The sequence below is a fragment of the Lynx rufus genome, unplaced genomic scaffold (assembly GCF_022079265.1).
Source record: "Lynx rufus isolate CCGP_SWC_20201006 ecotype Redwood Valley unplaced genomic scaffold, mLynRuf1.p SCAF_26, whole genome shotgun sequence".
Lineage (NCBI taxonomy): Eukaryota > Metazoa > Chordata > Mammalia > Carnivora > Felidae > Lynx > Lynx rufus.
The window spans coordinates 11,649,499-11,667,113 of record NW_025814841.1 but is presented as its reverse complement, the minus strand read 5'-3'; the positions used below and the strand labels follow the sequence as shown (position 1 = coordinate 11,667,113).

At 38.1% G+C, this 17,615-nt stretch overlaps 1 protein-coding gene across 4 annotated transcripts in view; it reads left to right on the top strand.

Annotated features, from left to right (window-relative positions):
* The window catches only part of INTS8 (integrator complex subunit 8), a 54,092-nt gene extending 36,504 nt beyond the window's left edge, over nucleotides 1-17,588 (top strand). For all 4 annotated transcript variants that reach the window (XM_047088809.1, XM_047088811.1, XM_047088810.1 and 1 more), the window contains 11 exons: nucleotides 2,780-2,964; nucleotides 3,371-3,404; nucleotides 4,646-4,702; nucleotides 4,807-4,868; nucleotides 7,448-7,566; nucleotides 8,402-8,505; nucleotides 9,248-9,298; nucleotides 11,248-11,321; nucleotides 11,402-11,466; nucleotides 11,599-11,642; nucleotides 17,393-17,588. In XM_047088809.1, the coding sequence (XP_046944765.1) occupies nucleotides 2,780-2,964; nucleotides 3,371-3,404; nucleotides 4,646-4,702; nucleotides 4,807-4,868; nucleotides 7,448-7,566; nucleotides 8,402-8,505; nucleotides 9,248-9,298; nucleotides 11,248-11,321; nucleotides 11,402-11,466; nucleotides 11,599-11,642; nucleotides 17,393-17,509 (912 nt within the window). In that variant the 3' untranslated portion in view covers nucleotides 17,510-17,588. The remainder of the gene's footprint in view (nucleotides 1-2,779; nucleotides 2,965-3,370; nucleotides 3,405-4,645; nucleotides 4,703-4,806; nucleotides 4,869-7,447; nucleotides 7,567-8,401; nucleotides 8,506-9,247; nucleotides 9,299-11,247; nucleotides 11,322-11,401; nucleotides 11,467-11,598; nucleotides 11,643-17,392) is intronic.
* Nucleotides 17,589-17,615: the final 27 nt, after the last annotated feature.

The following is a 17,615-nucleotide window of genomic DNA, read 5'->3' as shown; positions in this document are numbered from 1 at the left end:
GTTTATTTTCCATTTTATTTTCTTACTTATTTGAATATTCTGTAATCACAAAAGGAAAGGGAAAAATCTTAAACATGTAGCTAAAATATGACCTTTTGAAATAACACAGAACTGTATAGTCTCCCCTTTGGATCAGGATAGGAGGCAGTGTAGCTAGCATATCGGAAAATGCACAGGATTTATGGAGCTCGGTGGTAATAGTAGTAATAGCATCAGATAAAGACCAAAGTTTGTAATGTAGCCTCCAAGGCCTTTTAAGGTGCAGGTGCTTCTTCCTCTGTTTGCTCTCTCTTCCTCCTTGTCCTGCTGTTCTGTGCTCGTGGTTCCACATTACTCACAGCTCTCTATGCAGGATGCTTTCTCTACTTCTGCACTTGAGCATGTGCTGTGAATCACTTAGCTGGGATGCCCTTCCTACTTTTGCCTGTTGGTGTGGTTTCTTGGAAGCTTAGCCTTATTTCTTTCTCTGCAAAGGAGTAAATCACTTTCTCCTTTGTTACCTTTGAACTGTGCTACTAAGTAGTCCTGCTACTTTTGGGGAGGCATATATTTTTGTTGCACTTACACTATGTAATAAGTTATTTTTCACTTGTCTTCTTATAGAACAGTGAGCTTCTTGAGGACAGTTACTTTTTATATTCTCAGTGCTTTATTTGATGTCCACACATAGTAGATGCTTAAGAATGTTTGTGGAATTCAGTTGACTTCGAGGGGCCTAAGACTTTTTTCTTTCCTTTTCTTTTCTTTTTTTTAAAGTAATCTCTATACCCAGTGTGGGGCTCAAACTCAAGGACCCTGAGATCAAGTCATAGGTTTTTTTCTGAGCTGGCCAGATGCCCCTGGGGCCTAAAACTTCTGAAAATTTTTACTTTTAAGTAAATTAGTGCAGTGACCTCAATCAAGCATGTGATTCTTAACAACAGAAAATGAATGGAGACAAGGAGCTACTCTAGCCCTGTATTGCACTACAGTAAATAGCTGCATATATGGTGGTCTTAGTTGATGGAGCAGACTTGTATTCAATAGGCATGCAAGATGAAATGTTTTTTTTTTTAATTTTCTTGTGTTGTTTTTTTTTAATGTTTATTTATTTTAGAGACAGAGAGAGCACCAATGGGGGAGGGGCAGAGAGAGCCGGAGACAGAATCGGAAGCAGGCTGCAGCTCTGAGCTGTCAGCACAGAAAACACATTCCCATAGCACAGCTAGGGTTTTCATATTGTTTTTACTACCTTTAGGAAGCACAAGTGTTATAAATTTTCTTAGGTGTGATCATGGAGTTATGGTTACGCAGGAGAATCTTCTAGCTCTTAGAAGATATATAGTAAAGTCTTTAGGGATGAGGTGTGGTGTCTGCGGCTTATTAGTTAACAAAGAGCATATGTAGGTATATAAAGTAAATACAGTAGAATATTCACAGTAAGTCCAATATACAGATATTACTGAATTCTTCAAGTTTTCCATGTTTGTAATTTTTTATTATAAAAAATAGGGAAAAGTATCAGTTTTCATCTTTGTCATAATACTGCTGCCTCCTTAAAGAAGTTACCTGAGGTGATGGGGACCTCCTTATGAATGTTTTCTAGGTCCAGTTAGGGATCTGGGCTTTCCTGATGGACTTGAAATGATCTTTGCCGCTTCACTATTGAAAAGAGCAATGATGTATAAGAGTTAATATGAACAAAAGATAGAGGGGTCCTCTTTTGTTTGAATTTACAGAGAGAAACACTGAATTTGACATAAGCCTGTTTTTTTCCTCTGCATTTTGGGCCTGTGTTTTCTCTGCCTTTTGCTTTTAGCCCTTCCACTCTTTTATTTGTGTGTTCTTCCAGCATTTTTGTCCTTTTAAAGTCGCCTTTATTCAGATCATTCACTTTCAGTAAGCTGTCCTTCCTTCCTTCTTCCTCACATCAGTAACTCCATCTCCAATTGCTCCCATTTTTTTTTAGAGAAAGGTGGTTCTACATCTTATTCCCTTATCCTGCCAACTTCAGTTTCCAGATTTCTCCCCTTATTTTTTCATTAAAAAAGAATTTTTTAAATTTATTTTTATTAAAAAAATTTTTTTTTACATTTATTTATTTTTGAGAGAGAGCACAAGTGGGAAAGGGGCAGAGAGAGAATAAGACGCAGAATCGGAAGTAGGCTCCAGACTCTGAGCTGTCAGCACAGAGCCTGACGTGGGGCTTGAACTCACAGACTGTGAGATCATGACCCGACCCCAAGTCAGATGCTTAACTGACTGAGCCACCCAGCTGCACCACCTCCCCCACCACAACTTCTTTTTAAATGATTACAGTGTGTGTAAAGTTAAAGCACTATTTTAATTGCACCTCTGGGCTTTTACCACAGTTAACATTGTGTGTGTATATATACTTCCCATTACATACACCACATACCCTGCCCCCTTCTTAAGTGGGATCATACTATTTACTAGCTAGGTGCCCCTCCTACACATACTCTTAATAAATCACATACCTCTTTGCATTGTCTCAGTTTTGTTCTTATTAGACTATACTTGTTTTTGCCCTGATTAGACTTTTATTGAAGGAAACAGTGAGCTTTATAATATGGCAGAACCAAAGCATCCTCTTCCCCAGTCAGATTCCAGTCTGTTGGACAGTGAACTCTAAATTCCTCCGTGGTTGAATGGAAGGTATAGCATAACATACGTGTTGGTATGTTTGGGCCACTATCCTTTCTTCAAGTGCACCTTAAAATAGAACTTACACATATATTACAGATTATCTTCTGTGTATTTTCTGTTTTTCGTGTTACAGCTTGGACAGCTTTTAGCAGCTACATGCAAAGAACTTCCAGGCCCTAAAGAAAGTAGACGGACTGCTAAAGACCTTTGGGAAGTTGTTGTTCAGATCTGTAGTGTATCCAGTCAACACAAACGAGGAAATGATGGCAGAGTTAGTTTAATAAAGCAGAGGGAATCTACATTAGGTATAATGTATCGGTACGTTTCTGTCAGTTTATTTTTTGTACTCAGTTTGTACTGTTTCAAGAACATCTACCATTATCCTTGTATATCCTAAAGATGGACAGTGTAAGAGTTCTCTGGTGCTGATCTCTGATGGACTAACATGGCCACCTTTGGAAATACCTCTTATTTATATGTTATTTTAAGAGATTGTTAACCATTTAATATCTACTGGAGTTCAAAGTCGTTGATGTCTATGATTGCATAGTACTGAAGAAGTCATGTGGTTAAAACAGAAGAAATTGTATTAGGTTATTATGACAATAGAATGTTATACTCTTTCATACATGCAGAATTGGAGAGTTAGGTATAAACCTTCACCTATAATTTACTTTCTTTTTAATTTCTGATAGTAAATATGTACAAAATTTGTTTTTTGTAGGAGTGAACTACTTTCTTTTATCAAAAAATTACGGGTAAGTTTTATTAAAAGTTATCTAATTCTCATTTTTGTAAAATATGACTGAAAATATTGAGTGCTTAAATGCTGGTTGTTGAAGTGCTCTCTCTGTATGATGTGCTCATTATCTTCAGTGATCATTTCTGAAAATGGGATGGTCTAAATGGAGAGGTTTATTTTGCATTTATCTTAACATGTGTTAGTGAATAATTAGGTTTTTTTTTTTTTTTTAAGTTTGTTTTGAGAGAGACAGACTGCACGAGTGGGGGAGGGGCAGAGAGAGAGGGAGACAGAATCCCAAGCATGCTCTGCACTGTGAGAGCAGAGCCTGACATGGGGCTCAAACTCATGAAACAGTGAGATCATGACCTGAGCTGAGACCAAGAGTCAGACGCTTGACTGAGGCACCCAGGTGCCCCAAAGGAGGTATTTTTTTAATTTTAAGGAAGTTTTCATAATAGGGCAGGATGTGTGAAGCCTAGCCTTAATTTTTGATGATAGGATTAATGTTACACTTATTTACTGACATAACCTAGATTCCATCCTTTATTATTTTAAGGAATAAAAGTTTGATTTTTTTAGAGCTAGCTGGAAGTACTAATTGGAAAGAGATGTATTTACTCAATTTCAAAAGTCATTTGAGGAGTTGAGCACCATAAGCCAGTCACCTAAATATGCTAATTTTTGTGTAATTGTGTGCTGTGACTTCTTTCATGAGATTAAAAATAAAGTTGACCTGTAGTGTGTGCTTTAAACTAAAGCAGATGGTAGATTTCAAAAGTGAAAGAATCTTTTTTTAAATGTCTTTTTGAGAGAGTGAGTGCTTGTGCATGCTGGCTAAGTGGGGGAGAGGCAGAGAGGGAGACAGAATCTGAAGCAGGCTCTGTGCTGACAGCACAGAGCCTGATACAGGGCTCGAACTTCTGAACCGTGAGATCAAGACCTGAGCTGAAGTTGGACTTTTAACTGGCTGAGCCACCCAGGCTCCCTAGAGTCTTTTGACAGAAAGTCTTTTGACTTTGTGGGGGGGCGGGCACCTGGAGGGGCTCAGTTGGTTAAGCATTTAACTTTGGCTCAGGTTCTGGAGCCTGCTTCCAGATTCTGTGTCTCCCCCTTTCTCTGCCCCACCGCCGCTCACACTGTCTCTCTCAAAAATAAACATTAAAAAAAAAAAAAAATCCTTGGTATCCCTGAGGTTGACAGGAGGAATGTTAAATATATATAATATTTAATGATTCTGTATTTTCTTTCTCATAGGAACCTTTGGTTTTGACTATTATTTTATCACTCTTTGTGAAACTTCATAATGTTCGGGTCAGTATTTCATAATTTCATTAAAAAATCTTCAAAAGAAATTTCCTTTAAAAAAAAAATCAACTTAAAAATCACTTTTTTTTTTTTTTTTTTTTTTTTTTTAGGAGGACATTGTGAATGATATTACAGCTGAACACATTTCTATTTGGCCATCCTCCATCCCGAAGTAAGGAGTATTATAGCTTGAATTTATTTTTTATGTATTTAGAGATCATCCTGATACAGATAATCTTGAATAATTTCACTAAAAGGCTGCAATCTATAAGGATTCTACAGCCAACTTCATTTCTCTGTTGCAGTAATTATTTCTTAAAAATGAATAAGGCATAATTCTAAGAGCTAAGGTACACCAGCCTTAAGTTGAACAAAAGATCCCTAAGTGGTCCTGATGACTTGTCAGTGGGTAGAGTTAGAGCATCGAGGCAAAAACGATCTTCTGTTAGGGTTCCTTCATCTTACCTCTTTTATAAATATCTATTTGAAAAGGGCATCAATAAAAAAAGTTTATTTTGAGAGATAGTGTGCATGTGGGGGAGGGACAGAGAGCAGGGAGAATCCCAAGCAGGCTCTGTGCTGTCAGCACAGGTCAGTGTGGAGCCTGATGCAGGATTGGTGAACTGTGAGGTCATGACTTGAGCCAAAACCAGGAGTCGGCTGTTTAACCCAGGCGTCCCGAAAATGACTTCTTTATAATTATTCTTTGTAGGTCTCTTCTAACACTGTGACTGTCAGAGGGTCCCAACCCCTTTTAGTTACTAAGAAGTTCTTGGATACTTTAAGAAATATTCCCTCTTTCTTTCATCTCCTGAAAAGCACAGTAATATGGGGAGAAGAAAACGTTCTTTTTCTGGAAGAAGAAACCATTTACATATTTCTTTTCCTACACATAGCAACTTCTCATTCAAGAGTCCCATTTCTTCCCTCCTAAAAGTTATTTTTCTATCCTCCCTACCCCCAATTTTTTTTTTTTTTGACTTTGTGCCTGAAGGGCAGGACTAGGCCTTATTTTATTGCCCTTAGTGGCATCTTTGAAGAAGAAAAGATTTTAGTAGGTAGATAAGCAGGTAATAGAATGAGAGTAATTTGCTTTCATCTTAATCCTGGAGATTGAAAGCAGTTGTGCATCTCCTATAGAGGCTTGGAAGGTCAAAAGTGAGTGAGTGACCTCATATTGAGGCTTGTTTCCCAAAGGATCACCAGAAGCAAATGTGCATCCTAAATGACATTGTAACTGCAGATTTCTTTTTAAGATTTCATTTTTAAGTAATCTCTACACCCATGATGGGGCTCAAATTTACAAACGAGAAGAGTCACGTGCTCTACTGACAGGGCCAGCCAGGTTCTCTGACTGCAGGTTTTTCTGTAATATTTAGTATGTTACATAGCAGTCCAAAAATCAGATAGAGATCCTTCTGCCTAACTGATGGTTGGTAGCATCTCTGGGGTGTTGCTTCTTTATCCCAATGGTTGATTTTCAGTGTGTGTTTATAAATGAGGCAAAAGAATAGTTTACCATAGAGGCTCTGAGCTAGATTGGTGGAGTTTGAGTCCCAGCCTCTTCTTCACTTACCTGGTATCAAACCCTGTATAAGTTGCTTTCTTTGCTAGTTTCCTCATTTATTAAATGGATATAAGAAGAGTATCTACCTCAGATTTGTGAGGATTAAATAAAATAGTACGTTTCCAAGGTAGGTGTTTATAAGGACTGGCTTGTAATAGGCTTAACTGTTACCTTCGTGATAAAGTTACTTTAATGTAAGTTGACACAGAGAAAATGTGACTAAATGTTTGAAAAGAAAAAGTATTTCTCTTGAGCACGAGTTTTTATTAACTCTAAGAATAGTGTGAGAATGGTATGGATTGAGCATGACTATGTTAAGATCAGTTGTTTGATATGTAGATCGAATTCTTGTTAACATTTCATAAATTTCTATAAAATCACAAACCAGTTTAACTCATTTAGCTGTAAATGAATAATTGAGTATTTGCTAATAATACCACAGTTCTGTTCCTACTACACTGGGAACATTGGTGAATTATGGTTAGATCTAACTCTGGGGCAACAGGAGGACTTTGTCCAAGTTCACCTTGTAAGCGACAGAGCTAGGACTTGAACCTTTTATGTGTCTGAATCCAGAGCGTACGTTCTCTACCTCTATGCCTTACTGCTTCCGGGAGATAGGCACTATGAGCTTTGTTTCTTGTGTGCTGGGCTGGCTTTTCTCCTTACAGCTCCATCCTCTAATTCTGTATCACAGGACTTCCAGGTTTAACGAGGCTCACAGCGGCTGGCCCCGTTCCCTCCCCTCCTCTGCTTCTTTACAGGCACTTGAATATACTCAAGTGGTACACTTGCCACAGGTAGCCCCCGACCCTGTGAGGGCCAAGTGAAGCCTCTAATCCAGGGGACTTTGTTATTCTCACTAGGAGTCATAAGGTGGACTCGAGGCTGCATGGTATTGTTAGTATTCAGGCCCTTTAAGAGTGACATTTGGGGGGAAAAAAGGAAACAAAAATCAGATTTGTTTTCAACTTCTTATAAAAAGTGAAGCTTTCATACTTCCTGCACTCAGCTGTTATAGTTTTAATAAACAGTACTTTTACTAATAATTGGCATTATATTTATGGTCACTTAAATTTTGGCTAACTCTTTTTGTTTTTAATAAATGTGCATGGAATTTGAAGTTGCAAAATAGAGATTAATGTTCGTTGTCTTTTTTCTTTCTTTTTTTTTTTTTTTAAAAGCCTCCAGTCAGTGGACTTCGAAGCTGTGGCAATCACAGTGAAAGAGCTAGTTCGGTATGCCCTCAGTATAAGTCCAAACAACCATTCCTGGTTAATTATTCAGGCAGACATTTATTTTGGTAAGTGAGATGTATGGTTCTTTTGCATTTTGTTTTTGTAGCACTTTTAGAAGTGAAAATAAATACATATTTTTCCTAATAGTTATTAAACTGGTCTTGTTTTTGATGTCTATTCTTCTTAGATACATTGCTATACATTCATTTTCTGTATTGTGCCTTTGCTTCAGATATTTCGAATTTTTATGTTGACTACGTTTTTTTTTTAAGTTTATTTATTTTGAGAGAGTATGTGTGTGTGTGTGAGTGGGGAAGGGGCAGGGCAGAGAGAGAGAGGGCAAGAGAGAATTCACGCAGGCTCCACACTCAGTGCAGAGCCCAACACGGGGCTTGTTTCCACGAACCATGAGATGATGACCTGAGCCAAAATAGTCGAATGCTCCACCGACTGAGCCACCTAGGTGCCCCTGATAATTGCCAATTTTAATGCTCATTTTCATCCTGACCCTCCAAAGAATTTGTTATCAAGATCTTAATATCTATGTTTAAAATAGATTTACTGATTCTAAACTATGTCAGAAAATTCAGGTATGTTTCTAGTATGGGCATTTGGGAAACAAATACCTCCAGTACTAAGTTTGACAAGAAATCTGTGCTAAATTTTTGGCTCATCAGTTTTAGAAAGCAAGGAATATATTACTTCTTTTAAAGTAGTTTTAAAAAATGTGGTTTTTCTGTGTTGTCCCAGATAAGTGTTATCCCTAGCCCTGTGGTTTGAATCTGCTTTTGTCAACTCATGAAGTTGACATCATACCCTGCTCTTCACAAAAGAGTCCATGTTTGTCTTTCCGGCCGTTATGTCTAATGTTAGGTCATTCTCTATTATTTTCTGCTTCAGCAACAAACCAGTATTCGGCAGCTCTCCACTATTACCTACAGGCAGGAGCCGTGTGTTCTGATTTCTTCAATAAGGCTGTGCCTCCTGATGTTTATACAGACCAGGTAAGTTGTCTCTCTTTCTTGTCTACCTTTACATGTTCCTTTTTCCCAGGCCCCTTTTGGGTGAGCTGATTCATTTCCATATATGTGGTAAATTGAATGCTCTAGACCTGATTGCTCTCCATATTTCCAGTGCCCATAGATCATTGCTGCTTTGATTTCTCAAAACACCTAAAATTCAACCTGTCCAAAACTGATTTCAGCATTTTACTTTACAGTCTCCCTCCTGATGCCCTTTTCTCACATACATGAAAACACACACACACACACACACACGCGCGTGCGCCAAAATACCAAACGCCTTGTTCAGCCATTTAAGTTGACCAAGCCCAAATCCTCAGTATCCTCTTTTCTTTATTGATGGCTCCCACTGAAATCCATTCAGCCTTTAAGACATAGTGATTCTATCTCCTAAATCTCAAATTTATTTCATTTTCTTTTATACGTGTCGCTCTTTCCTGTTTTATGCCATCAGTATCAGAATCTATTAAATGGTAGATTATAATACGTGGCTTTTAAATTAGATCTTAAATATGTTAGTAATGTGTTACTTTTAATTAAAAATTCTGTTTTTCAGCGCATTTTTAGATTCACAGCAAAATTGAGCAAAAAGCGGAGTTTTCTATACCTGCTGTTCCCACATACACACAATTTTCGCCACTGTTGCTATTCCACATCAGAGCAGTGCATTGGTTACAACTGGTGTTAACTAGTTTTTGAAAATAATCAGGATTTGTTTTTGTAGGTAATAAAACGAATGATAAAATGCTGTTCTTTGCTGAATTGCCACACACAGGTTAGTTTATGATATGTTGGTTTATTTTCATGTATATTGGAATTTGCAGTAAATATAAAGCATTGGACTGGGAAATCGCCTTTATTTTCTTTACCATAATTGCTTAAATTTACGGTATTTAAGAATTTGGCATATTAAATTTTTTTTTTTTTTTTTAGTTTTTTAATTTATTTTGAGAGAGAAGCAGTGTGAGTAGGGGAGGGGCAGAGAGAATCCCAAGCCGCCTACACACTGTCAGCCCAGAGCCCAGTGTGGGGCTCAAATTTATGAAACCATGAGATCATGACCAGAGAGCCAAAACCAAGAGTCGGATGCTTAACCAACAGAGCCACCCAGGCACCCCTTAATTTTTTTTCTAGGAAATTTTAACTAAAATGAAAGTATGAATTAGAAAACATTGGTCTTAGAACCTTCTAAATGGAAAAGAAGCATTTTTAAGGTGTGTGGGTTTTTTTTTTAATATTGAGTCGATATGCATGTGAGTCACTAGGGAAATACAAATCAGCACCACATGAGGTACCACTTCACACTTGATGGAATGGCTGTAATTGAAAGACAGGCGCCTTGGTGGCTCAGTCAGTTAAGTATCCAACTCTTGATCTCAGCTCACGTCATGATATCATGGCTCGTGGGTTCAAGCCCCATGTTGCGCTCTGTGCTGATGGCACAGAGCCGGCTTGGGATTCTGTCTCTCCCTCTGCCCCTCCCCCACTCGTGCAGCCACGCTTTCTCTCTCTCTGAAGATAAACTTAAAAAAAATAGTAACCAGTATTGGTGAAGGTGTGGAGAAATTGTAACCTTCATACGTTGCTGGTAGGAATATAAAATGGCATGACCTGCCAAACAATTTGGCAGTTCCTCAAAAATTTAAGCATAAAATTACCATGTGACCTAGACCTAACAGTTCCATCCCTAGGTTTGTAACCAAGAACATTGAAAACATGTCCACAGAAAAATTTGCACACGAATGTTCACAGTAGCGTTACTCATCTTAGCCAAAAAGTTGAAATAACCAAGATGTCCATCAGTTGAGGAATGGATAAATAAAATTTGGTAGATCCTACGGTGGAATATTATTTAGCCAGAGAAACAAATGAAGTGCCGATACATGCTACAACAGGGGTGAATCTTGGAAGTATTAGGTTGAGTGGAAAAAAGCCAGATACACGTGGCCTTGTTATTATGATTTCATTCATATGAAATGTCCAGAATAGGCAAATCTATAATCAGAATGTAGATTAGCAGTTGCCAGAGACTGAGGGTGGAGAAATGGACTAGCTGTGACAGGTCTGATTGCAGGTTCTGTATGTCCTTGAAAGGCATTATGTAATACTTTTGTTTCGCAGTTTTCCATTCCTTTTCGTTTTTTGAATGGGCTTTTAAAATGAACAAAGCTCTAAAAATTTATGATTTAGATCATTGATTTAAAAATTGGGCAGACAGGGGCACCTGGGTAGCTCAGTCGGTTAAGCATCTGACTTTGACTCAGGTCGTGATCTCCTGGTGTGTGAGTTCAAGCCCTGTGTCGGGCTCTGTGCTGACAGCTCAGAGCGTGAAGCCTGCTTCAGATTCTGTGTCTCCCTTTCTCTTTGCTCCTTCCCCACTTGCAGTCTGTCTCTTTCCTCTCAAAAATAAACATTAAAAAATTTTTTTTTAAATGGGCAGATGCGTATGTAAAGGTTTTTGCAATTAAAATTAGATGGGATCCATAATTATGAGCTGATCTACTCAGTATGATCTGCAAGCCCTCTTTAGTGTGTTCTTGATGTAAGAATCATTAAAAATTGCCCTTCCCAGGGGCACTCAGTCAAAAGAGCCAAACCCATTCTGAGTGTACAGATTACTAAGAGAATTAAATAAACTTAAAAAAAAAAAAAAATTAGGCCTCCCAAACCAGGAGAGTCCTTGTTGACACTGGTTACATTAAATCATTTTCTTTGTTTATGTAGGTGGCAATTTTATGTCAGTTCCTCAGAGAAATTGACTACAAAACAGCCTTTAAATCATTGCAGGAACAAAACAGGTATGAATGATTTTTAAAATAAAATGAAGTTGAAATTTTTCTGCTTAATAAAGAGGAAGTAACTAAAATCTGTTTTTCAGTCATGATGCTATGGACTCCTACTATGACTACATATGGGACGTTACCATTTTGGAATACTTGACCTGTATCCTTCTATCAACATATGTGATATTAGGACAGTTCACTTCTGTAAATTAAAAAAGTACTGTAAATAAACAGTTGAGATTTTGTCATGGTATTTAATAATATCAGATTTATTCTTAACTGATTTGTTTAGATCTTCATCATAAAAGAGGAGAAACTGATAAAAGACAAATTGCGGTAAGTTATTTTATGCCTTTCTTCAGTAATACACTTAATTTCCCTGATTGTAAACTGTCGTTAAGATTTGGACCCCCCACCCCCCCAAAAAAGATTTTGTATGCCTAGTTACTGTCAGATTTTGGTTATCAGTGTTTACTTTTTAACAGACCTATTTTCATCTAGAGCTTTATCTCTCTTTTATTTTAAAATATTGGATCACGTCCTCTCTCTGCTCCAAACCTTTGAATGGTTTCCTATCTCCTATAATCTCAAAGTCTTTATAATAGCTTACAAGCCTGCATATGACCTCTAGCTGTCCATCCTACTTTCTTGCTAACTTTTGCTACGCTATTAGCCCTACTGTTCTTTGAACATGCTGAAAACATTCACCACCTGAAGGGCCTTTGAAATTTTCTTTTCTTTTTTTTTTTATTTTATTTTTCTTTTTTATTTTTGGGACAGAGAGAGACAGAGCATGAACGGGGGAGGGGCAGAGAGAGAGGGAGACACAGAATCGGAAACAGGCTCCAGGCTCCGAGCCATCAGCCCAGAGCCTGACGCGGGGCTCGAACTCACGGACCGTGAGATCGTGACCTGGCTGAAGTCGGACGCTTAACCGACTGCGCCACCCAGGCGCCCCTGAAATTTTATTTTCCATAAACATTCTTTAACTTCCCTCAGGTCTCCTGGAATGTCATCTTAGTCTTCCACTCAGGTCATGATCTGGCAGTTCATGGGTTTGAGCCCCATGTTGGGCTCTGTGCTGATAGCTCAGAGTCTGGAACCTGCTTCAGATTCTGTGTTTCCCTCTCTCTCTCTGTCCCTCCCCTGCTCATGCTCGCTCGCTCTCTCAAAAATAAACAAATGTTTAAAAAGAAGAAATTAAAAAAAAAAAGTCATCTTAGTGATCATTTCCTGACCATCTTATAAAATAGCCATGTCTTTCTCTACCCTTTTTCCTCCAACACTCTTTTTCTCATTTCCCTTTTGAAAATGTCCTCCATTATACTTCTGATTTACATCTGACATACTATATATTTGCTAATTTATTGGCTGTTTCCCCACCAAAAACTTGGCTTTGTCATAGCTGATACCTAGAATGGTGCCTGGCACATTATAGATGCTCAGTAGTTATTGATAGATGAGTTATCTGTTTTTAAGTTTGACTTATAAGCCAACGTATTCTAAAATTTTTTAGTGTTTATTTAGAGAGAGAGGGAGAGAAAGAATACCAAGCAGGCTCCACACTGTCAGCGCAGAGCCCAACACGGGGCTCAAACTCACAAACTGTAAGATCATGACCTGAGCCGAAATCAAGAGTCAGGTGCTTAACGGACTGAACCACCCAGGCACCCCAAAGCATTATAAATTTATGGCCATTTTTACTTGACTAATACTTGCTGCATCAGTATCACCACAGATAATTTTTCTTGTTGCTTTTGCTCATACTAACAAAATTATGTGCTATTGTATATCTTTTAAAGCATTCTGCATGGACTAAGTTGTATGGGCATTATTTGGAGGGGGAAAATAATAGTATGTTTTTTAAAAATCAAAAGGAAAAAGAACATGAAGCCAGCCTACTTGATTGGAGGCAAGTCATTCTCCATTTCAAGCTTATCCACAGCTGGTAGGCGTACTGAAGTTGTCACGTCTCCAGTGCTATTTCCAGACCGTCTCTACTTGTATCATTTTAAGCCCTTTCTCCTTAAAAGTTTACACTTGTCTCTTTAGTAGGTCATCTAACCAAGCTACTGGTTATTCCTCCACATGCATCAAAATATACGTGATTATTTACCCAACATCCTTATCCATAGCTTTCCAAGTTTGATTGTTACCTTTACTTAGCATCAGCCACCCACACCCGTAGCCGTGTCTTATTGTCAGAATTGTTCTACCTAAGATCCATCTGCCGGTAATTTATCCTTCTCTTACTTCCTGGCTCCCATGTTCCTCATGATCAGTGAGATATTCAGGTTTGTGACCAATTTTTCTCCAGTCTGTCAGCCCCTTCCCAGCTTCCCTTCCTTCCCTACTCACTTTGAATATGGCAAATACCTATGGTGTACACTATCAAGAGGTGCTGATTCCGCTGGTCTGAGATAAGGTCTTGGAATCCAAATTTTAAGCTAGTTCTGATTATGACAAGCCAGGTTTGGGAACCCCTGCTTATCTATGACTGACTGTCAAAACTACCCTTTGGTCAATATTTTCAGCATTTGGGGGCACCTGGCTGGCTCAGTTGGAGTGTGCTAATCTTGGGGTCGTGGGTTCGAGCCCCACATTGGGTGTAGAGATTACTTAAATAAGTAAAATGTGAAAAAAAAATGTATATTCAGCATCTTTGCATTTTTGTCTTTCACTTCACCTGGAAAAATTCCAACCCTGAATCGGTTCAAAGATTTTGCTTTTTTCCCCGAGCCACTGAGTTTGGTTGGAAAAAATCCTGCCACCATATAAACTGTGGTGCCATTACCAAACCATGGTCTCAGAGCTTAGCTGGCTCCTTATCTCTTTTGTGTTATGGGCCAGCAGTCAGTGGTCTGCTTTCTTTTCAGGGACTATTTTAGACATTCCCTGTGTTCAGCCCCCTCTCCTTTCTCCCTGTTCCGTACTTCCTTGCCTGTGTTTGGAATAGACCAGAAAAGACTATCAGCTCCTGTCCACATGGAGCTGTAGTTTTGGGAATTGTGGCCTTATAAGTACCAGCTTCAAATCCCTCCTTAAAATTCTACCTCTGTGCTCATTGTTAAGTGTACTCTTAGTAGGAGGTTATGTTACTTTTTTTTTTTTTTTAAGGAAATTTATTAAGGGAGGAAAGGGTATTTGGTTTTTTAAGTTACTTAAATTCAACTTAGTTAACATACAATGTAGTATTATCTTCAGGTGTATAATGAACTCATCACAGTAAGTGCACTCCTTAATCCCCATCTTTTTTACTCATCCCTCACCCACCTTTCCTCTGGTAGCCATCAGTTTGCTATAATTAAGAGTCTGTGTCTTGGTTTGCCTCTCTCTCTTTTCCCTATTTTCTCTCTGATCATTTGTTTTGTATCTTAAATTTCACATGTGAGGTATTTCGTATGGTATTTATCTTTGATTTATTTCACTAAGCATATTACTCTCTAGCTGCATCCACATCATTGCAAATGGCAAGATTTCATTCTTTATGGCTAATATTCCATTGTATTATACATATATATATATACACACACACACATATGCACACATACTACATCATCTTTATCCATTCATCAGTCAGTGGACACTGGGCTGTTTCCTTAGTTGGGCTATTAGAGAGAATGCTGCTATAAACATAAACATAGAGGTACATATATTTTTTTTCCCCCAAATTTTTATTTGAATTCTAATTAACATACATGCAATATTGGTTTCAGGGGTAGAATTCAGTGATTCATCACTTACATACAACACCCAGCAAAGCTCTCCTTAATAGCCATCACCCATCTAGCCCACCCCCCACCCACCTCCCTCCAGCAAACCTTAGTTTGTTCTCTATTGTTAAGAGTCTCTTATGGTTGGGGTGCCTGGATGGCTTAGTTGGTTAAGCACCTGCCTCTTGATTTTGGCTCAAGTCATGATCTTGCAGCTCATGAGATTGAGCCCTACATCAAACTCTGTGCGGACAGTGTTGAGCCTGCTTGGGATTCTCTCTTTTGCTCTCTCTGCCCCTCCCCCCCCCCAAAATAAACTTAAAAAAAAAGAGTCTCTTATGGTTTCCCTCTTTTTTTTCCTTCCCCTCCCTTATATTCATGTTTTTCTTAAATTCCACATGAGTGAAATCCTGTTGCATTTTTCCTCTGATTTCACTTAGCATAATACAGTTTAGCTCTGTGTCGTTGCAAATAGCAAGATTTCATTCTTTTTGATGGCTGATTATTCCATTGTACGTATATATGTATATGTGTATGTATGTATATATATGTATGTGTGTGTGTGCGCGTGCACGTGTATACACACACAGACACCATTATCTTTGTCCATTAGTCAATGGACATTTGGGCCCTCTCCATAGTTTGACTATTGTTGGTAATGTTACTCCTTGATGAAGGCAAGTTTTTAGGCTTTTGATTCAACCTGTTCAGTGACCTTTAATTAGTTGTCTCCTCTCCTGTATTGTCAGCCTCTCCCATAGCTTATAAACTGTTTCATCCTTGACTGTACCTCTACTTCCCTTGTCCCTTCTCTGCCCAGTTCTGTGAAGCTCTCAACCCATTGTAATTTGACTTCTGCTCTTATCACTCTTAACCGTTCAAGGATCACCAATATCAAAGTCAGTGGATGCTTTTCAGTCTTTATTGTGTTGACATCTCACTTCTTAAAATTCTTTATTCCTTTGGCTTCCCTGACATTATTTTCTCTCAATTTTTTTCACTGACTCTTCTGCCTTTTCTTCTGTCCTTTTTCTTCATGAGCATCTCCCTCTGTCTCCCCCTTAATCTTGGTTTCCTCAGAGTTTAGTCCTTTGGTTATTTTCAGATTGCCCTACATTCTCCCTAGGTAGTCTCATCCACTCATGGGTTTAACTACTACCCACAGTGTACATCATTTCTCTCAAATCTCTGGCTCCAATTCCAACTTCTGTCTTATACTTTGGATTTTTATAGCCAGTCATCTTTGTGTTATTTTATCTGTTGGAAATCATTCTTTAGTCATATACCCTATGACTAGGTTTTTCCACATGCACTCTTTCATGTTGAAACGGTGTTGACGGTTAGTCTTTGTTGTTTAAAGAAGTTATAATAGGGTTTCTTTTTAAAAAATACATGATTTATTTGAGAGAGTATCCCCATAGGCTCCACATTGTCAGTGTGGAGCCCCAGGTGGGGTTGGAACTCCTGAACTGTGAGATAATGACCTGACACCAGGAGTTGGATACTTAACCATCTGAGCAATCCAGGCACCCCTGGGCTTCTTTCTTTTTTTATCTAAAGATGTAGATTGCCTTTTAATCTAAAGGTAATTCTAAGATCCTAAAATACATTCTAACAAAATGCTCTTTGGCAGATTATACTATAGATTTTTAGTAGGCTGAGGTATTCTAATTATGAAAGAAATGAACCACTTTATATAGGCTATCATAATGCTGAGCAACTACCTATTTTTGCATATTAAAAAAGTAAAGCCTTTCCTGAAACATGAATTTTGATTTTTCAAACTATTTTGTAGGAGCCTTAATTAACTGTAAAAATGTGTTGGATGATATGTAGAGCTTATTTGCTGGTATTTTTAGTCAAATAAACTTACATGAATTAATGTTCCTGTAGATAGTCTTTTCTTATCCACAGGGGATATGTTGTAAGACCCAGGTGGATGCCTGAAACCATAGGGAGTACTGAACCCTATATATAGATATTTATGTAATAAATTATTAAAAATATTGTTACAAATGTTATTACAAATAATCAAAATATTGTACTCCCTCTTCTTGGGATGATGTGAGGTGAATGATGTAGGCATTGTGGTAAAGCATTAGATTACTTTTGACTCTGAGACCTGTTAGGAGGAGAATCATCTTCTGGACCATGCTGGACTTCAGATAAGGGGGAACCTACTGTAATTCCATGAACAGTGGCTAGGCATTTGATCTTTAAGAGTGGCTCTGAGTCTGTCTTTGTTAATTTCTTCTACACCTCCCATCATTTACAGTTGACTTTGTTAGCATGTAGGTAGTTTTGTATTATGTATACTAGCAAGACTTTGTTTTTGACCACACCTGTAATAACATCACCTTTCTGTTTTGGAAGATCAAAGCCATCGGTCAGACAGAATTGAACGCAAGCAACCCAGAAGAAGTGTTACAGCTGGCAGCGCAGAGAAGGAAAAAAAAGTTTCTCCAAGCAATGGCAAAACTTTACTTTTAAACAGTTAGTTAAAAATTTTTAATTTTTATTTTTTAAACAATGGGCTAAAAATAAACAGTATTAGATTATATAATACATATTTACACATCTAGTGGTGTTTTCTTTT